At 40.6% G+C, this 22,136-nt stretch overlaps 1 protein-coding gene and 1 long non-coding RNA gene across 8 annotated transcripts in view; one reads left to right on the forward strand and one right to left on the reverse strand.

Moving 5' to 3' along the window:
- The window catches only part of LOC121040345 (uncharacterized), a 9,157-nt gene extending 6,594 nt beyond the window's left edge, over positions 1–2,563 (reverse strand). The window contains exon 1 of the long non-coding RNA XR_005795241.1: positions 2,453–2,563. This is a non-coding gene — a long non-coding RNA (uncharacterized LOC121040345). The remainder of the gene's footprint in view (positions 1–2,452) is intronic.
- Positions 965–22,136, forward strand: part of DMC1 (DNA meiotic recombinase 1) — a 42,271-nt gene continuing 21,099 nt past the window's right edge. For 2 of the 7 annotated variants that reach the window (XM_040490826.1, XM_040490823.1), the window contains exons 1-11: positions 965–1,131; positions 2,426–2,511; positions 3,115–3,159; positions 4,073–4,219; positions 6,955–7,037; positions 12,305–12,357; positions 14,517–14,558; positions 15,903–15,975; positions 20,776–20,867; positions 21,682–21,755; positions 21,885–21,999. In XM_040490826.1, coding sequence (XP_040346760.1) covers positions 2,461–2,511; positions 3,115–3,159; positions 4,073–4,219; positions 6,955–7,037; positions 12,305–12,357; positions 14,517–14,558; positions 15,903–15,975; positions 20,776–20,867; positions 21,682–21,755; positions 21,885–21,999 — 775 coding nt within the window. In that variant the 5' untranslated portion in view covers positions 965–1,131; positions 2,426–2,460. Of the gene's footprint in view, positions 1,170–2,425; positions 2,512–3,114; positions 3,160–4,072; positions 4,220–6,954; positions 7,038–12,304; positions 12,358–14,516; positions 14,559–15,902; positions 15,976–20,775; positions 20,868–21,681; positions 21,756–21,884; positions 22,000–22,136 lie in introns of all 7 variants that reach the window. The other 5 variants (XM_040490825.1, XM_040490827.1, XM_040490824.1 and 2 more) reach the window with 4 other exon arrangements.

The raw sequence follows: 22,136 nt of genomic DNA on the forward strand, positions 1-22,136 counted from the left end.
ATGTCCTATAAAATGCCAACTGCTATTGTGGGAACTTCTTTTTTTTTTTTTTTTTTTTTTTTGCTCTTTATTCCTGCAAAATGATTCAGACGCCGAAGGAAAAGCGTCGCCCTGTACTGGGGCTTGAACTCCAAGAACTGTCCGCACAGATGTGCATCGTAGCCTCCACCTCAGCAGATGCTCGTTCAAATGCTTCCTGACTCTTGTCAACAGTCAGTCACCGGCTCAGGGGAGGAAGACGACGCTGCCAGAGACGGCTGGGCTGGCAAGGAGGCGGCCCTAAAAGGTCTATTTAGAAGCTGGACCGAAATACGTTTGGCCGCCGTTGTCTATTTCACGTTGCGAGTTAAGTCGCAGCAAAATTCCTCTCCATCCTGAAAGGGCCTCGAGACGAGAGAGTGTCACAGAGAGAGATTAGGAATGCGGGGACATTGGCTAAGACCCCAGGTTCGACCTCCTCACCGCGGGTCCCCAGTAAGATAAGCATTTTGCCTGGCACCTGTCGCCGAGCACCCCCTCCCCGCCTTGGTTTTCCACCTCGTGACCCCTTCCCAGAGGCCTCTCTCCATCTCGGAACAACCCTTCTTTCTCACAGCAGCCCGCCTTCACCTCAGCGCCCGCCTCCGTGCCCCCACTTTGGAGGCCTCTCCCTGACTTCAGCACTTCCCTCAGCTCCGGGGAGCCCCTCTCCTCAGCACATTTCTCCCCGCCTCAGAAGCCCTCCCTCATCCTACGGAGCCCCCGCCCCCACCCCCCGCGAGAGGCTCCTTCGGTAGCCCCTCCTCCCCCATACCTGCCCCGCCCCGGACCCCGCCCACCGAGGGCCGGACCCTCCACCCCCTGGCTCTCTGCCCCCGCGCCTCAGTCCCAGCCGCGTCCGGGGACCCGCCCACCGTGAACACACCCCCTCGCACTCCGCCCCGCCTCCACCCCGGCCCCGCCCCACCGTGGGCCCGCCCACTCCGGGCACGCGCCCGGACTTTCGTCGGTGGGCGCCAAACCCCGCGGTCAGCGACGCGCGGGCTGCCGCTCTCCGCGTTCGGGTTCCGAGTCAGAACCCCGGAGGACTCGAAAGCCCGGGCGGGGGGCGCGGAAGGGATTCCACCTTGAAAACCTCGGGGAGACTGTGGGGTACGAGAGGGGTTTGTGGCAAAAAAAAAAAAAAGAGGGTAAGCGCGTGAAGAATCTGAGGGGAGACCAAGGGTCCGTTTCTTTGGTGGCGCTTGGCGGTCGCCGCTGGGCCCCGGGCTCGTGACTTTGTGCGGCCCGTCCCCGCCCTGGGAGGGAACCGGAGGTGCGGAAAATGCCCGCGGGCGGCGCGGGGGTTTGGCCCTAACCCTGCTTTAAGATCCAGCCCTTCAGCCCATCAGTGGCCACTCGAGAAAGAACCATCTTTTCGTTTTATGGAGGGGGAGAAGACACGGACGATTTTTGGTTTTTTTTCCTTCCATGAGCACAGCCAGTGTGGAACTTGTGGTGGTCATATACATGATTTACCTATCCGGGGACAGTGTTCCAGAAGATTCCTTTTACGTGGTCTCCTCTTTACCTCAGCTATTTTGCTGTTTAGAGGTATTAGGTGACAGCCGTCATACCTCTCTCTCCCTCCGTGGTTTGTTCCCCTTCTGCTGGACCCCACGCGTGACTCTGATGTGAAGCCAGAAAATGATGTGAAGACCAAGAAAACGGATTGCTTGGGCTGCACTTCAGTCTCCAGTCATGCCCTGTAGATTCCTGAGATCTTGGAACGAACGCCACAGCGTTAGAGACTCCATGTAGCTGCTTATTGGTATCCCCTAATATTGGGTATCCACCATAATTGTACATCCTAAAAATAATTATGAAGCTAGCAAATACTGTAAAGCAAAATGTGTCTAATGTCTTATGAAAGAAATCTATTGCGAGAGATCCCGCTCATAATTAGGAAGCGGGAAGGCGTTCATCATCCCTGAGAAAAATAGAATGTATTGACCGAGGGTAGACTAAGTTCTCGGAGCCAGGGAAGATTCAGGAAGAAAGACATAAGGTCAACATTCCCAGAGCATTGGGAGCACAAACCTGAAAGGTTAAGTCGCAATGTGCAATACTAACTAGCAACCCAAGACGCACCAAAAAGGCATTATCAGACAGTCCTGATATCTGTGCTAAAGGAAATCAAAAGATGAGGAAAAAGTTACCAGTTTTGAGGAAAAAGAGAAGAAACCAAGTCCCCCACCCTCACATAAGGTCAGGGGCCCAGCGAAAAGAGTCAAGGTGCCCAGCGAAAAGATGGACCAGCCCAGTCATTCCAAACCAAATGTTTCCCTAATTGCTTTTCTGGTCCCTGGCGACTTTGAAATGAAGTCAAGGAGGCCTCCGGGCAAAGGCCCTTGTACTGTCTGATCTATGACCGCTTCTTGAATAATATTTCTTTTTTTTTTCCCAGAACGGATTCTTTTTTCTGCTTGCTCACCTTTCAATATGAAGGAGGATCAAGTTGTGCTGGAAGAACCAGGATTCCAAGATGAAGAGGTATGGCTAGAATGTTGAACCGTGTAGACGTGCAGTCAGTCCACAAAAATGAAGTTCCTTCTCTGTTAGCTATTATTTTTAGAAACCGAGAGTGGAAAGAAAGCATAGTTCCAGGGAGAGGCAATATTACAAATATGTGACAACTTGTTTGGCAAGGGATGCTAAGATTAGCTACTTAGCAACTAGCATGAAAGTATTTTAATAACCTAACAACTGGTATGGCCATAATGGTAATCTTTGCATGCTGGTACCCAATAGCAGAGGAAGGAGTTCAAGGTCTGGCGGGGCAGAAAGCTGAGGAGACATATTTTAAAAGAGGTTAAGTGTTGTTCCACGCCTTTGGGTTAAGGTCTTAAAAATCTGGACAGGACAGGACAAAAATATCGGGCTTCCCAGCCCTTTCAATGTTGGTGCACCTTCTAAGTCTATAGCACCGGGTTTGAAAAAAGCATATGGATCCTACCTCGATCTGTTTAGAGAAGTGGAATTGGAGGCATTTTGGAGTGACTCATAATGCTGAATTAACTCTATAAAATATATGATACAGCTGGAAATGAAGAATCAAAGCTCCTTTTTTTTTTTTTTTTTTTGCATTTCCTTCAGGAATCTTTGTTTCAAGACATTGACCTGTTACAAAAACATGGGATTGTAAGTATTTTTTCAATGCTGTGTGAAATCCTCCAATTCAGGGTTTCTTAGCTTTGTCCCTATTGGACATTTGGGACGAGGCAGTTCTTAGTTGTGGGGGTTGTCCTATGCATCATAGGCTGTTCAGCAGCATCCCTGGCTCCTGACCCCTCACTACATACCAGTAGCACCCCTCTAGTTGTGACAACCAAAAATGTCTCCAGACATCGTCAAGTGTCCCAAGGGGACAAAATGGACCCCAGTTGAGAACCCCTGGCCCAACGGGAGCTGTTCAGAGCTATCTACCCCTGTTTTCATCAACAAAAAATTCAGTTCTGTGGCAGGTGATTGGAGCAAATGATGATGACAGAAACCAGACTTGGAGTAACTAGATGAATTTCAACAGCAGTTCATTGATAGTAAAACTTCTCTGACATTTTCTTTTGAAGCCCTCACATTTAATCTCTTTCAGTTGGATTGAGAAAATAGGAGCAAGAGAAAATCCTGGCCCTTTGGCGATGTAGCTATTTGCATTCCCCAAGGGTAGAGGGAAAAAAAATTTAATTTTAAAAAGAACATATTCATAATGAAGTTCTCTAGAAGGAAAGAGCTGAACTGAGGGGGCGAACGTGTGATAAATTCGCTAGCTTTTCTACCAACAGACTTTTCTTTTGAATTCCTTGTTACATTGCCATGGTCTCACTAACATTCTCGGGAAATCAGGGCACAGCCAGAACATTTGGCAGCGTGCTGGGTATGTTCTACTCAGATATTTCCAGAACATTTGGCTACATGGTGGGTGGGTTCCACCTGGCTGCTTGTATAAAATTGGCATCGTGGTGGAAGGAGATGGACACAAAAGCACATGACATAGTATGGGAGCCTTGCAAGCTGGCATTTTATCAATCTGCTGCATCCATTCTTTTATTTACAGAATGTGGCTGACATTAAAAAACTGAAGTCAGTAGGAATCTGCACCATCAAAGGGATACAAATGACAACAAGAAGGGCACTATGCAATGTCAAAGGGCTCTCAGAAGCAAAAGTGGACAAGATTAAAGAGGCAGCCAACAAACTTATTGTAAGCAAAATCGATTCTTTGTTGTTTTAGCTTAGAAGGGCCCTGTGAGGGGTGCCTGGCTGGCTCAGTTGCTTAAATGGCCGACTCTTGATCTCAGCTCAGGTCTTGACCTTAGCTCAGGTCTTCATCTCAGGGTTGTGAGTCCGGGACCCAGGTCAGGTGTGAAGCCTACTTAAAAAAAAAAAAAAAAAAAAAAAAGGAAGGGCCCTGTGAGACTCTATAGCCTTTCTCACTCAATGCCAGAAACTTCTGTAAATCACCATCTGTTATACTCCTCATGTTAACTTTTTATCACTTCAGTTTCAAAGCAACAGCAATTAATTTCTGACAGATTGAGACAGGGGTTAAGAGACTTCAATACTATAATGGCAGTTATTTTTACCACAACTTTCTTTTTTTGCTCTCCTTTTATATTTTTTCTCCCTTTCTGTTTCTCTGTTTTAAGTCCTCTTTGGTTTTGCTTTGTCTCCTCAAGTAATATGTCTTTGGTTGTTTCAAAACACTCAGCACAAAAGAAATTGCACTCTCCTGGTATAAGCCAGTTGGTAAGAGAGCGTTGGGTTAGAAAAAGATTAACAGTGTGGGTTTACCTGTGTACAGTTGAGATAAATATGACCAAGAAAAAAAAATGCTCAGTGAGGCAGATGAGCTAAAGCTAAGCTGAACTTGTACCTTGTAGCTGGTTCACAGACCACGAAAGGCCCATACAGCTAAGAGGTTCCAAGCAAAAACATACACCTTTGACACAACCTTTTGTGTACAACTTTTGGGGACTGACAGAGACACTAACTCTGGAAACAGGAATGTGTAGAAAGATAGTCACCAAGTCTCTTTGCAAAAGAACAAGGCTCTCCATGTCTACATGTGTATATGAGGGTCTCATTCCCAGCAAGTCCTAGAAGCTCTCTTCACTGACAGCCATTTGGTTTCTTTCCCCAGGGGCAGTGGGGGTATGAGAGTGATGATGGTGGCAGCGTGATCCTGAACTTGGAGAGGACTTAACCAAACTGCTCTGCACCCAGCTCAGTTGTTCTAACTTCTGAGTAAACTCAGGCAGTATACTCACAGGTCAATTCCACAACTGCCCTGAAGCAGTACCCAGAGTTTGGGAAACTGCCACTTGATAGCCCCTAGGCATTAGTCTTTTTTTCTTTGCAAACTAAATCCCTTATCAAAGAAAAGAACACCCCTCCTTCTTAAGCATCACTACTGTACCTAGAGTCTGCATCCTTTCTTAACTAAAGCTGTTTATTCTTAGAGATTTGAGAGGTACAAGGAGAGAGAAAAGGAAGTTAATTTAATAGTACAGTGGTTCCAAATATTGGTGTGTATCAGAATAACCTGGAGTGGCTTAATAAAGAAAACATAGGCCCGGATTCATTGAAATAGGATAGGCCTGGGCTTTTTTTACCCACCCACCCCCCTTTAAGTTCTCCAAAATTTGAGAACCACTGTCATAGTATAAAACATAGAGGGAAATCCATTAGACCATGTCATTGGAGCACATCAGGGCCTAGTCTTACTAGTTCTTCTACTGCATCAGCTATAGCTCATTAATTCAGCAGATAAGTAGTATTCCTACCATGTGAAAGATAATGTCTCCTAAATAGTGAAAACTAGAATTTCTGTGCTCCTTGAAACTTGCCAAGCTGGGGGGGGTGGGGGGGTGGTGCATGATGCCATTCAATGAAATCAATGGAATCATTTAGTAAAATACCATTCTGTTTTATGACATAAATATACTTCATTTAAACTTTACAGCTACCCTATTAGAGAGACAGTTTCTTTATCCCCATTTGATCCAAAAGAGGAAGTTAAAGTATAGTCAGATTAAGTAGTTTACTCCAAATCATATAACTAGTGTTAGAGACATTTTATTTTTCTTAAATTTTTACTTATTTTGAGAGACAGAGATAAAGAAAGAGAGTGGGTGATCAGGGGAGGGGCAGAGAGAGAGAGGGAGAGAGAGAATCCCAAACTAGTTCCGAGCTCAGTGCCTGATGCAGGGCTTGACCTCACAACCGTGAGATCATACCTGAGCCAAAATCAAGAGTAGGATGCCCAACTGACGAGTCACCCAGGCTCCCAAGACATATTTTGAACCTAGATAGGGTAGCTCCAGAGTCTGTTTTCTTTTTTTTTTAATTTTTAATTTTATTTTTTTTAATTTTTTTTAACGTTTATTTATTTTTGAGAGAGAGACAGAGCATGAACAGGGGAGGGGCAGAGAGAGAAGGAGACACAGAATCTGAAACAGGCTCCAGGCTCTGAGCTGTCAGCACAGAGCCCGACGCGGGGCTCGAACTCACTGATGGTGAGATCATGACCTGAGCCGAAGTCGGACGCCTAACCAACCAAGCCACCCAGGCGCCCCTAATTTTTAATTTTAGAGAGAGAGTACAAGTGCGGGAGAGGGGGCGGGGGGAGAGAGAGAGAGAGAGAGAGAGAGAGAGAGAGAGAGAGAGAATCTCAAGCAGGCTCCACACTCAGTGAGGAGCCCACTTGGGGCTTGATCCAACAACCCTGGAATCATGACCTGAGTTGAAATCAAGAGTCAGATGCTCAACTGACTGAGCCACCCAGGTGACCCCAGAACCTGTTTTCTTAACTATGCTCTTGTGCTGCCTTCAAAGACAAATGAACTGTAGCTTGTATCAAACGATGACTCTGATAATCACGTGAATAGTTTTGGGCAGCGTATACCCTTTTGAACCTTTCCTTTTGTCTTTCTGTAGGAACCAGGATTCTTGACTGCCTTTGAGTATAGTGAGAAGAGAAAGATGGTTTTCCATATTACCACTGGGAGCCAGGAATTTGAGTGTGTATCTCATATTTTTTACAACTACTAGACACAATCTTCGGAATATAGTATTTCTTTTCTTGAGTTTGTTCAAAATAGCTTTTTCTTTTGAAGTAGTTTTTTTTCCTTCTGAAAGGCTACTGAAGCAAACAAATTCCAAACGATTTGTAGAAGCAGGATTAAATTCCTTACAAGAAATTCAGATCCAAATTATAAGTAGTTTCTGAATCAGCCTGTATTTAAAAACCATTTTGAAAATCAGTTTAACTTTTCATTTCCTTTTCTTTTTGTTGATAAAGGCAATTCCATTTCACTTTGGGTTTTATTTAAAAATCAGTTGTTAGACTGAATATTTTAGAAGAAATAATTCAGGGTTGTTTTTGTTCTTAACTTCCCCTTTTACTTACTATCTCATGATTCCTGAGACGTAGTCATCATTTTCCTAATGCAAGTTGACTAGCATGTGTTTTTTTATTTTCCCTACCTTACTAGGCAGAATTACTAATTCATAAATTAGATGAGTGGCTAAGATTTGAACAAAAGCAGTATTTCCACAAAATAGTCCTCAAAACCCTGGCCTCACAAGATACTCCAAGAAGAAAGGATTTCATAGTCAAATATTGCATCCAACTAATTGGATGTCTACTAGGCAACTCAGACTTCACAGATCCAAATCCAAACTTCTGATATCTGCCCCAGATCTGTACCTCTGAAAGCCTCCCTCATCTCAGATCTGCCTCTTTTCTGATCCTCAGAACTAAAATCTTGGAGTCATCCTTGGTGCTGTGTTTTTTTTTCCTTTCACGCCCTAACTCTTCCTCATTAACAGATCCTGATGCTCTACCTTCAACAACAAACCACCCAGTTTCTTCAACAAGTAAATCACAAGGAATCAAAACAGTCAGGAAGAAGACCCAGAGATTAAAAGAGATTTAGAACACCTTTTACCTAATCCCAATATGTGGATTTTATTTGGTTCCTGATTCAAGCACACTATAAAAAATAAGATATATATGAGACGGAAAATTGAACACTTACTAAATAGTTGATATTAAGGAATTACTACTCTTTTAGGTAATAATGGTACTGTGATTGATTATGTTAAGAATAAGAGTATTCATCTTTTAGAGATACCTACTGAGATATTTAGGATGAAATGATATGTTGCCTAGTATCTACTTAAAATAATATGAGAAGAGAGGGAAGTGGTTGAAGGTTTATATGAAAAAAGATTGACATGAGTTCATAGTTGATAATAGTTGAAGCTAAGTGATAGGTACGTGATGGCTCATTATTATACTGTTTTTGTCTACTTTATGTTTGACACTTTCCATAATAATGTTTATATATTTGTGTGTGTGTGTGTGTGTGTGTGTGTGTGTGTGTGTGTGTGTGTGTAGGAAAAAAGAGGAAATAAAAATTCTCACCACCTCCTCCACTGTTACTGTACTGGTTCAAACTACCTGTTAATATCTCCTCTTGAGTATTATAATAACTTCTAACTTCTCTCTTTCAGACCTTGCTGTTTGTTCTTCACACAGGAGCCAGAATGATCCCTTTAAAAGTTAGGTCAGATCATAACACTTCTCTGCCCAAAACTACTCCAGTGACGCCCGCAAAAGCCAAAATCCTCTCTAACTTCTAATCTAATCTCATCTTTTAATCTTTTTTTAGTTTGCTATGCACGAACTGTACTGACTTCTCTGCTATTCCTAGAACACGCCAGATACTCTCCTGCCTCAGGGCCTTTATACTTACCATTTCCTTTGCCTGGAACACTTTTTCCTCCTGTATCTACATGGCTTGCTGTCATTGCTTTCAGGTCTTTGATAAAATGTCCACTTCTCAGTGAGGTCTCTAATCACTTTATTTAAATATTTAAACCCCCTGCCTTCATCTTCTGTACTTCTTATCTCCTTTCTGGATCTAATTTTTATCCATACCATTTAATAATATCTGACATACTACATATTTTACTTAAGTATTTATTGCTATTTATTGTTTGTTCTCCCACTAGAATGTAAGCTCCACAAAGTAGAGAATTTCTGTCTTTTGTTCACTGCTTTACCCCAAGTGAATAAACCATCTCTAGCATGAACTAGGTTCTCAGTGAATATTTATTAAATGACTGAATGAATAAACAAATAGTGAATGAAATAAGTTGGTGAAGTGTAGTATACTATATATTACTCTTTTGGAGATTCACAGTACACACTAGCCTACTAAAGGGTATGAAATCCTACTGTGAAACAAAACACCTCTTTAACTTAACATTGCCCTAAATTTAAAAAATCACAGAATCTTTTTTTTTCAAGTAACAGCTAAGGAAGAATCTTTGGGAATTCCTACCCCAAAGTTAATTGGTCAAAATCAGGTCGGTCACCAAAACAACTTGACTCAAATAATAACTTGATATTCTCCAGTTGCTCTACCACATCCTGATTTAGGCAACGTTGGGCTAAAGAAACTATTATTGTCATAGTGAGTTTTCCGGTGTCCTCAATATTGAGTTTTAGGCACAGAAAAGATTACTCAGGAACTAGGTTTTTAAAAATTAATATTTGACTTATTAACATGTTGTGCATTTTTCCTTAAGCTGCAAGTCCACTTATAGATCTAGCAAATCGTAAGGGGCTTCTTTTTTTTTTAATTTTTTTAATGTTTTTATTTATTTTTGAGACAGAGAGAGACAGCATGAGCAGGGGAGGGGCAGAGAGAGGGGGAGACACAGAATCTGAAGCGGGCTCCAGGCTCTGAGCTGTCAGCACAGAGCCCGATGCGGGGCTCAAACTCACGGAGTGTGAGATCATGACCTGAGCTGAAGTCGGACGCTCAACCGACTGAGCCACCCAGGCACCCCAAGGGGGCTTTCATCACATGGTTAACTAAATTTCCTTAAACATTTTAGGTTATATTTGTGATTTTAATATATTATATTTCCTTTAAGGACCTTATTGGTATAATTATTAAAATTTTCCAATTACCTGAATGTCTTTCTAAATCTAATAAATTAAACTTATAAGTATAATGAATCTTCAGCACTTTTAAATGTTCAGATACTTTGCATAAATTTAGTTATCAACTCATTTAATCAATTAGAGGCTAATCTGTTCTAATAAAAAGGTCAAATTCTCTTAAACTTTAAAAGTTCTCAAACAGGGGCACCTGGGTGGCTCAGTTAGTTAAGCTTCCAACTCTTGATCTCTGCTCAGGTCTTGATCTCAGGGTCCTGAGTTCAAGCCCTGCATTGGGCTCCATGCTAGACATGAAGCCTACTTAATAATAATAATAATAATAATAATAATAATAATAATAATAATAAAAATGAAAGTTCTCAAATACTAAATATGTAGATTATTCCCAAATTTAATATGAAAATGGTCATCTGTGGGTGTGAGTTGTGGCTCTATTTTTAAATATCTAGCTTTAAAAACACTATTCCTATACTTAATTCTAAATTTTCCTGAGTTTCACGGTGAACAGTTATGCTATCCGAAGTAATTTGGGGTACCCTGTCAGGTAAACTTTTTCGCCTGATTAAGATTGCATATCAACCAGAAATTTTGTCCTAGATTTTCTAAAGCCACAGCCTTTTAGAATTTTTCTCAAGGTGAGGAGGGACAAGTAAACCTCAATTTAATAGTTTGTAGATTTATAGATCTTCAAGTGCAAGCCCTCCAAATGGGATGGTCTTTCAACCCATGGCCTTTAGATTCAAGTTATACAGGTGGTACCTAGATTTTTCTTTTTTTCATTAGAGTACATAGTCCTCATTAAATTTGTGGGTAACTTCTGACATTGCCTCAGTTTACACTTAAATTGCCCTCTTAAACTATGTAAATATAAAATCTATTGGATTATCCATATCTATTAATGCTTTGTCTAATCTGTGATCATGTCTCAAAATTCATGCTAGTATAAACGAAGTTTTTTAAAAATTTTTTAAATGTTTATTTTTCAGAGAGAGAGACAGACAGATGGAGCACAAGCTGGGGAGGGGCAGAGAGAAAGGGAAACACAGAATCTGAAGCAGGCTCCAGGCTCTGAACTGTCAGCACAGAGCCCGACTGAGGGCTCGAACTCACAAACCATGATATCATGACCAGAGCTGAAGTCAGACGCTCAACCAACTGAGCCACCAAGGCACCCTAAAACAACACAGCTTTTTAAAGCACTCCTTCTGGGTCTTAGTACAGTTAACACAATTAATATTTGTTGCATTTAATGAATGAATGACATAATGACTTAACCTTAGGTCTTTCCACATCAAGAATTAAGTAGGGGCTTCTGGGTGGCTCAGTGAGTTAAGTATTCGGCTCAGGTCATGATCTCATGGTTCGTGGGTTTGAGCCCCATGTCAGGCTCAGTGCTGACAGCTCAGAGCCTGGAGCCTGCTTCAGATCCTGTGTGTGTCTCTCTCTCTGTTCCTTCCCCTGCTCATGCTCTGTCTCTCTCTCAAAAATAAATAAACGTTAAAAAAAAATTTTTTTTTAAGAATATTAAATACACTGAAACATTGGGTTACCAAATAAATGTATGCTGCCAAAATCTGACCATTATTCTCCTAACTGCTAGCATTACCTATAACACCTTTGAATATTTCCTATCCTGACATGTTCTTCATAGAGTGGTTTGTGTGAAATAAACCAATCATGGTGACAGTCAGTGAATTCTCCTAATATCTATTTTACATACGTTTCTCCTTACATTTAAACACTGAATAGTCCCAAGCACAATATGAACAACCCAGTTAATAACTAAGACCGTTTATTCAAGCTTCAATTCAGTTGTAAAGAATGAGACTTAAGGGGCCCCTGGGGGGCTTAGTCCGACTTGGGCCCAGGTCATGATTGCATGGTTCATGAGTTCAAGCTCTTGATCTGGACTCTGCTGTCAGCAAAGAGCCCTCCTGGAACCTGTCTCCCTCTCTCTCTCTCTGCCCCTCCCCTGCTTGTGTGCGTGCTCTCTCTCTCTCACTCTCTCAAAAATAAAATAAACATTAAAAAAAAAAAAGAATGAGACTTAAAGCCCATTTCCTATTGGTATCCAGAAGTAAGAACAAGAACAGCAGGGTTATATGTTGTTTTGTTGATCCACCCTGCCCACATGCAGCAGAACCTGTGGTCTAGACAGGAAGAGTGTCATCCATTCTGCCAAGAATTCCCATTCATGTTAGATGATTGATAGATAGATAGATAGATAGATAAGAGACATATGATGTGCTTTCTCCTTTCTTGATATTTCTATTTCTGTTCCTTTTACTAATGCTTACTTTCTATTTCCAGTAAGTTGCTAGGAGGTGGAATTGAAAGCATGGCAATCACAGAAGCTTTTGGAGGTCGGTAAAACCTTCATATTTTGTTATATGAAAAGAAGTACACACACATACATACATATATAATTAAACAAATAACAATTAGTAAATTGTATCTATTTTGAAACTTATGGTGAAGTATCAGTTATACTACAGGATCATTCTGGGCAGCAATTGAAACAAATTCCAACGTTAACAGATAGGTCTGGTTGGCGTTTGTCCTCTTTTTCTCTGACTTCCCTAAAAGAGTAGACATTTTTTTCTATCATTCCCTCAAAAGGTAGTTGAATACTGAGATCAATTTTATTTCTAGGATATGCATGTTCCATGAACGTAGAGAGTAGATTTTCTCTTCCCTGATCATATCTTCTATTTTTCTTCAAAACAATTCATGCATAGCTATTTTATATACTATGTCTGGCAATTCCAGTATCTGCAGTCCTTAGGGGAACCAAGTCGGTTTTTTTGTTGTTGTTGATGTTTCTGTCGATGTAGAGAAATAAATCTGGTTTTTGTTATTTCTGTTGACTGTCAGTCTTACTGGCTCACTCCCTTGTGTATTTACTGATATTTGTGACCTTATTGCCTGATTTTGATCTATGGGAGTTCACTGGACCTAAACTGGTGCATGGGGAAGTTTTTCTCTAGAAAGGATTTGCTTTTGTTGGGAAGTAGGGCATGCCACCAATCTGAGACTACTTCAGCTTTCCCTAAGAGGATCTCAGTGCAGTGGGAGGACCCGAGGTTCTCCTTCCTTAGTAGTAGGGTCTTAAACTTTCATTTATATGACTAAAATGAAAAAACTCAGTATTTTTTCCCTATGTAGTGAAAACTCAGTTCTTTCCTACTGTGTATTTTTTCCTGTGAGTCTCCTTTACTGCTCACACAATACACTTGACTTCTGACACTTCTGGTCACCAAATATATGGATGTTTTCCCCCACAACAGTAAGCAATTCTTGGATACCTGCAGGGTATCTAAGAATTCAACTCAATTCTGACACTGTCTACCCAGAGATAGCATCAGATTCCATATGTTTACTAAGGGCTCAGTCCCATAAGAATCCCCTCCCCACCTGTCGCCTGCCTTCAGATGCCATTCACAAGCCCAGGTTATTACCTGCTTCTGACCAACCAGCTGTAGATCCAAGATTCCAACATCCGTCCCCTCCCCGCCCCCAGGGTTGATTAATTTGTTAGAGCAGCAGCTCACAGAACTCGGGAAAACACTTACTTACATTTACTAGTTTATTAAAGATATGCTAAAGGATATGGATGAACATCGAGAGGGAAGAGATGAGTAGGAAAAGGTATGAGGGAAGAGGTGTGGAGTGTCCATGTCCTCTCCAGGCGTGCCCCTCTTCCAGCACCTCCATGTGTTCACCAACCCGGTAGCTCTGTGAACCCCATCCTGTTGGGACTTTTAGGAGGCTTCCTCACACAGGCATGATCAATTATTCACTCCACTTCCAGCCCTTCTCCCCTCTCTAGAGAAGGAGAAGAGTGCTGAAAATTCGAACCTTCTAATCATGGCTTGGTCTTTCTGGTGACCAGCCCCCATCCATCCATCAGAAGCCATCAGGAGTCCACCCAGAGTGGCCTCATTGAAACAAAAGATGCTTGTAGTGCTCTTATCACTTAGGAAATTACAAGGGTTTTAGGAACTCTGTGCTAAGAACTAGAGGGCAGAGACCAAAAAATATATATATATTTTTTTTTCTTTTTCTATTATCTCACAATGATTAATCAATCCTAAGGAAAACTTGGTTTAAATAATTTTTTTTTTCTAAAGGACAGTTCTGTGAACAAATACCTTTAAAATGTTGTTTTTACTGGGGTGCCTGGGTGGCTCAGTTGGTTAAGCATCCAACACTTGATGCTCAGGTCATGATCTCACTGTTGTGAGATCCAGCCCTGTGTCAGACTCTGTGTGCTGAGCATGGGGCTTGCTTGGGGTTCTCTCTCTCCTTCTCTCTCTTCCCGCCGCTCAAAATAGATAAATGTTTTTTAAAGTTATTTTTACTACTGGTATTCATATTGTAGAATGCACCCATGACATACCAGTACTTTATATGTAAGTTTTGATAATTGGAAAGAAAATCATACTCGGAGGCTGTATTTTATTCTTTATGAAAACATCTAAAAATGAACTATGTGGTTTTTGTTTTTTTCTATATTTTACAGAATTTCGTACTGGAAAAACCCAGCTCTCTCATACCCTCTGTGGTAAGGATGTACAACAACAACAATAATTATTGTAGCTATCACATACTAATTTTATTTTGTGCCTGGTACTTTATATGATCTCATGTAACCTGAACAAATTTGCAAGGAAACTAAAGCTCAAGAAGCTTAAGTAAACTGCCCATCGTTACACAAATATCAGAGCCAGTCTTTGAATGCGTGATGCTTGAGGTAATGGGATATGTGCTGCACTCTGAACACCTGAATGGAACCAGGGAGGAAGTGAATAGGTATATGAGGGTTGATGGTGGAGAGAGGCCCTCACTGTCTCCATTTTTCCCATTTCATCTTTTCTGTATTCTATTGACAAAAATGTCACAAAATCAGCTGAGGCCTAGAATCTCTAACTTTCCATGGCGTAAGGTTGGCCTTAGCTAAGACTTAAAAATAAATGTTACTAAAACAAATAAACAAACTATCTCCTTCTGTACAAAGACATTACTCTGCATTTCTTTGACCTGAGTGGAAGAAGCATGGCTAAGCAGTTAAGAATGGGATTCTGGAATCAAAATACCTGGCTCTGGTCTTGGCTCTACCACTGCTAACTGTGTGACCTTGGGCAAGTGGCTTCACCTGTCTTATTTTCCCATCAGTAAAATAGGAGTAATGATAATGCCAAATTTAGGGTTGTTTTGAAAATAAATGAAATAATACTTGAACCTAATATAAAGAAATTCCTTAGTGTCAGCTACTACTACCTAGAGAGACAATGCATTTTAAAATTTGACACGCATTAATTGAAAGCTTACTTAATTTTTTTTTTCAACGTTATTTATTTTTTGGGACAGAGAGAGACAGAGCATGAACGGGGGAGGGGCAGAGAGAGAGGGAGACACAGAATCGGAAACAGGCTCCAGGCTCTGAGCCATCAGCCCAGAGCCCGACGCGGGGCTCGAACTCACGGAGCGCGAGATCGTGACCTGGCTGAAGTCGGACGCTTAACCGACTGCGCCACCCAGGCGCCCCGAAAGCTTACTTAAATAAGTTATTTAGCATAAATTATATTTGTGATTGTTTCTTATAGGAAGAAAGTAATATTTAAATTCTCTTCTCTAGAAGAGAACTAACTTTCATGAATATCTCCCATTGTGAGAGATACTGATATTCTTTGTTGAATTGCTACCATGCTGGTGGAATATTTATGATTTTACCATTGGTTAGTAATACAAGAATATAACATGCTTTTAGAAACTAAAGGATCATGATTCTTTGCCAGATTGACTACAGAGTTGGAACCAATGCAAATCCTATGTTAATTTATATATTCACTTGTACAAAGGTTATTCAATCCTATTAATATTATTTAATTTTTTAATTGCTTCCTAGTGACAGCTCAACTTCCAGGAGCAGGTGGCTACTCAGGAGGAAAGATTATCTTCATTGATACAGAAAATACTTTGTAACCTTTTTATTTAAACAAGTTGCTAGCATAATTAGTATGATGTAGTAATGTTACTATAAAAGAAAGTCCGTTTGAAATATGTCATTTGTACAATCATCTCCTAAACCAGCAATAATGAGAAAAGCCACAGGGAAAACAGTTGGTAGAGTTTTCAAGTCACTTTTTATTTCAAAAGGTTTCAGTTCTCCAGATGAGTTTGGTGTAAAATTCACAAAATGAATACATGGGAGAAAATTATATTTTATTTGTTTTTTATCCTCTTATTTCTCCAAAGATTGTACTTGATAGTTAGGAAGAAGATTGTTGACTCTCTCAAAGTCATGGTTCAAAATAAAGGGAAAGGTAAGAAGAGAACAAAAAAGCACAGAAGAGAAAAGGGCAGAACCTGGTTGGGTAACAGAATTGTAATTTAATTGAAATGTGTTTCAGATTTAAGGCTGGAAAGGTGATTTGGGTTTTAGATATGAAGGGCTTTAAAACCAGGTGAGGGGTATAAATTGGATACTTTTGCGATATTGCAGGCAAGTAATGAGAGCTTGATCTAGGCTGGAAGCAGTAGGAATAAAAAGAAAAGGACAAGGGTGTGTGACTGGCTCAATAGGTAGAGCGTGCCACTCTTGATCTCGAGGTTGTAGGTTTGAGCCCCATGTTGGGGGTAGAGATTACTTAAAAATAAGATTCTTTAAAAAAGTGGGGGACAAAAATATTAGGGAGGAAAATTGATAGGATTTGATGACTCTGTTTGGTAGACAGAAGAAGGAGAGGTTTGAAACACTACTGTCAGGTTTTTTGTCTAGATGCTGGGAGGATAATCATGCCGAAAGTAGAATTGGGAAGATCATGTTTCAGACAAATGGTGTGTTTCATTTTACTGTGTTAAATGTGAGGAACAGGAAGACATCCATGGATATGTTGAATTCTACCCGAGAAGAGGTAGAACATAACTTTGGGGTGTGCCTCAGCTTAGGAAGAGGGACTAAAAAGAAGATGCCATACAGACAGAGGAAGTAGGAGAAAATCCAGTTGTAGAGGCTTAGCCAGAGACAAATTTCAAGAAGAAAAGCGTTGTCAGTACTGTTCCACAAAGAAAGAGAGAGAAGGTGGAAGCTGAGAAAGATCACTGAGGTTTGACATTAGGAATCCAAGAGAGCATTTGCAGTAAAGTAAGATGATGGAAGCTTGTTGTGAATAAACAGTAAGGAATGGAGGCAGTGTTATTAACCAACAAATAGAAGATGAAATACAGTAGTTTGACGAGGTTATCAGGTTCAGAGGAAATTTTTTGGTTTTTTGTTTTACACGCATAGGGGGTGGGTGGGGGGGTGGAAGGGGGCAGAGGAGAGAGACAGAATCTCAAGCAGGCTTGACACCCAGCCCTGACAAGGGACTTGATCTCATGACCGTGACATCATGACCTGAGCCAAAATTAAAAGTCGGACGCTCAACCGAGTCACCCAGGCACCCCAGAGGAAATTGTTGTTGTTGTTTTAAATGTTTATTTATTTTGAGAAAGAGAGAAAGCGATTGCTGGTAGGTAGGGACAGAGAGAGAAGGAGAGAGAATCCCAAGCAGGCTCCTCACTTTCAGTGCAGAGCCCGACTCGGGGCTTGATCCCACAAACCGTGAGATCATGACCTGACTCCAAAACAAGAGTTGGTTGCTTAACCAATTGAGCCATCAAGGTACCCCAGGAAATTATTTTTCTTTTTCTTTTCCTTTTTCTTACATGCTTTTATTTATTTTTGAGAGAGAGAGAGAGAGAGAGAGAGAGAGAGAGATCAGGGGAGGGGCAGAGAGAGAGGGAGACAGAGGAACTAAAGAGGGCTCTGTGCTGACAGCAGAGAGCCCAATGTGGGGCGCAAACTCATGAACCGTGAGATCATGACCTGAGCCAAAACCATGAGATGGCGCTTAAGCAACTGAGCCCACCCAGGGTGCCCCGACAATTACTTTTAACAATGGAAAAGTCTTGCACAAGTTTGTAAGGCCATTCACGATGAAGCCCCAGCCTAGCTCTCAGATCTCATGACTCACTATTACCATTGTTAGAGACAAATGGATACAGTCTGTTCTAGTCCAATATTATTGTCTCTAAAACATGGAAACATTGTATATCAGCAGTTAGTTAGATTTAACTATAAAGGTACTCATTTCTCTGTTCATTATAGTTGCTTGCATCCCAAATCTTCCTTCCTGTATTTTTGTTTTATTGAAGTACCTGCTCAAGTCATTCTTTCAGAAAAGTAATGCAGGTGGTAAACTTTGAGCCCTAGCTTGTCTGAAAATGCCTTTATTTTGTTCTCACTCTTAAGTGTTAATTTGGCCAGTCATAGAGAAATTTGTGGGCTATGTTTCTTTAATTAATTAATTAATTAATTAATTAAGAGAAACAGAGTGCAAGCGAGGGAGGGGCAGAGAGAGGGGAGACACAGAATCAGAAGCAGGCTCCAGGCTCTGAGCTGTCTGCCCAGAGCTCGATGTGGGGCTCAAAATCATAAACCAAGAGACCATGACCTGAGCGGAAAGTTGGACCTGTAACTGACTGAGCCACCCAGGAGCCCCCGCAGGCTATATTTCTATCCTCCTCCTTCAGTATGTGATCCATCTACCCCTACCTCACAGTCTTTCTGAATCATACAAATCCTTTAAAGCTGTCCTTTGAAGGCCTGCCTTTTCTAATCCTCTCTAACTACTCAACTTAAAAAACCTGGTCCTTCCTAAGCTGTTATAGAATTTACTATCTAAAATACGCTAGAAGAAGGAAAAAAAAACCAGAACCGTGTGCAGAAGACTTTATTTGGAAATAGCAGGCATGAGAAGACTCTGAAGGAGACTCCAAACTTGGGGAAGGAGGGTGGAATGCTGTGTAGGGCTGTAGCAAGAGGAGAGCAGCTGGAGTTCAGCTAGTTTCAGAAATAGTTGATTAAGAATGGTTCTTAAAGAGGGAGGAATTGTTCTTGCAGATGAGCAGCCACTGTTTGGGCAATTTGGATTTTATCAAGAATGGTGGAGGGGACCGGTTTGGAGCTAAGTCATATGCAAGAGGGAGTAGGGAGGAACAGCTGGGGTTGGGGGGAACAAGGACATTCAAGAGCCCCATTGGAATGTCCTCATTCCTTTGGTTTCTCTTACAGGTACACTGCTCTCTCTTGATATTTTGTTTTTTATATGTTTATATTTTGCCTTCTTAATTTGTTTTATGTTTACCTATAATATGGATTGTCTTACAACTCCTTATGTTGTCTTACAACTCCTCCTTCCACAATGCATTGGTAATTGGTTAAAATGATTATCAATTCCATATGGTAATTGGTTAACAAATATTTTATAGGTTGATTTGAACTTTCTTCGGCATAAGCCCACCTTTTACACACCCAGTCACATAGTAACTGGGTTCTGTAAAAAGTAATGCAGTGAAAAACATTTTTATTAGTCTTCCAATTCTTTGTCTTCTTTGACTTGCCCACCAAAAACGTCTATGGGGTATAGTCAGTAGCAATGGAAGATTTTAGTGGTTATCACTGAAGCTCTGAAGAAAAGAACATACTACTGCATTAGAATATGCAGATTTCCCAGATGGCTGGGAAATCCTAAAGACAATCCAATTCAACGTATATGGAACCAGTTATAAATGTCACAAATAAGATTGTAAATTGTCCTTGTTTTACAGTTAGTTATAGTATGATCAGTATTATAAAAGCAGTGTAAACAAAGTGAAACGAGACCGTGGATAAGACCTAAAAGAATGTTTATTACTCCTATATAGTTCAGATAGATATAAGTGATTATTAGCATCTTCCAAAATACCTTTGCTGGTGCGCTGAATTTGCCTCCCAATGAATTTACTGATTTTAGAAAGCTAACACAAGTCCTTTAGAAGAAGGTAGATTTTAAACTCTAAATAAACCAAAAACCATAGGTTGATAATTTCCTTTTGATCCTTAAAATTACTTTTTGATCCTTCGGTTCATGTAGTCAAATTTATCATTTGTTGAAAACTCATGGTTAATGATATATTAAATTATTTCATATTAAACACATAAGTAGTTTAAAGAGAGTGAATTAATTCACTGTGAAGTGACTTGAATTATAATTCAGTGATATTATCTTCCTAGGATAGATCTATTTTTATAGAACTGAGATCAAAAGAGAGATACAAATCTTAGTCTCTAGTTTTTCTCTTGTAACTGATTTGCTGCATGATCCTGAGTCATTTGCCTAATCTCTATTGGTCAGTGTCCTTATTTGTAAAATGTAATATAGGCCATAACAAGCAGCTTCCAAAGTTATTGTAAAGATTAGATTATTTAATATTTATTTCATTTATTTATTTATTATTTATTTATTTATTTTAGAGAGAGAGTGTGTGCACAAGGTGGGGAGAGGGGCAGAGAGAGAATCTTAAGCAGGCTCCACCCTCAGTTTGGAGCCCCACACAGGGCTCGAGGGGGGCTCCATCCGATGACCCTGGGATTGTGACCTGAGCTGAATTCAAGAGTCCGAGGCTTAACCGATTAAGCCACCCAGGTTCCCCTAGACTATTTAATATTTAAATTCATCACTGCCTCATCATTTCTATCACTGTTATCACTACCTAAGGTATTTATTAATCTGGACACTTATGAAAAATAAAATCTGATATAGATTTTAAGTGATTATTAGTATCCTCCAGAATACCTTTGCAGGGATGTTGTTTGCCTCTGTTAGTTTACTTACTTAAGGTATTATTTTTTGTAGTTGTTACCTAAACTTTTTTTGAAATTGATTTATTGGATCCTTAATCTTGGCATACTCCAGCCGTCCAGATCGTCTTCGGGACATTGCTGACCGCTTCAATGTAGACCATGATGCAGTACTGGACAATGTACTTTATGCACGTGCATATACTAGTAAGAGCCCCATGTTAATTTAATGCTTGAGCTGTTTTAAGGTTGGCAGCACTGATTTATTATTTGAGTGATACTTATAACATTTTGGCACTGTTCTTTTTCTTAATTTTACTTTCCTCCAAATATATTTAGTCCGTAAATGTTACCTATCATCTGGCAAGCCCTTAGATATTAAAATGCTCTCAAATGAGTCCTTGTTCTTTGTCTTTGAAATGGAGAGTAACATTCTTTTTGGATAATGTAGCATTTGGCATGCATGCTAAGGCAGAATGTGAAATCATATTTAATAAAGCCTTAAATAGGGGTACCTGGGTGACTCAGCTGGTTGAGTGTCTGACTTCAGCTCAGGTTATGATTACATGGTTCATGAGTTCAAGCCCCACATCGGGCTCACTGCTGTCAGCGTGGAGCCTGCTTTAGATCTTCTGTCCCCCTCTCTCTCTGCCCCTCCCCCTGCTCAAAACATGAATAAACATTTATTTTTAAAAATCCATAAATAATTAAGAAAATCCTTTCTTCTTTTTTTTTTTTTTGAAGTCTTATCTATTTATTTTGAGAGAGAGAACACAAGCAACAGAGGGGCAGAGAGAAAAGGGAAAAGGGAATGCGCTGTCAACGTAGAGCTCAACACGGGGCTTGAACTCACAAAACCATGAGATTACAACCAAGAGTCGCACACTTAACCGACTGAGCCACCCAGGTGCCCAAGAAAATCCTTTCAGTACTCTCTTTTGCCTGACTGCAAGAACATACATGATCTTAGCCTCTGCTTCTTCTAGCTTTTGTAACATTTTCTCACTGCATTTCCCACCAGGTGAACATCAGATGGAGCTACTTGATTACGTAGCAGCAAAGTTCCACGAAGAGGCTGGCATCTTTAAGCTATTGGTACAAGCTTTTAAATACTGCTCCCTCACAGAGCCACTTAGCATATTATTTTTCTTCTATTGATTCCAATTCAAATTAACTTCTTTCCTTTGCCGAATGCACATTTATTTTTACGTGAATCCTGTGTAGATCATTGATTCAATAATGGCCCTTTTCCGAGTGGATTTCAGCGGTCGTGGGGAGTTGGCTGAACGGCAACAAAAATTGGCCCAGATGTTGTCACGACTCCAAAAAATCTCAGAAGGTAGATTTTTAAAATAAATGGTACTATCAGAATAGCATCTGTGACTGTTGAGTAGGCTTTGCAGAGAACTCAGAATAATGTCAGGAGGCAGTACATTTTTAAAAACTAAAATTCATGGGACTACAACTCTTTTATTA

This window comes from Herpailurus yagouaroundi, unplaced genomic scaffold (genome assembly GCF_014898765.1).
Source record: "Herpailurus yagouaroundi ecotype Mexico unplaced genomic scaffold, PumYag 182, whole genome shotgun sequence".
Lineage (NCBI taxonomy): Eukaryota > Metazoa > Chordata > Mammalia > Carnivora > Felidae > Herpailurus > Herpailurus yagouaroundi.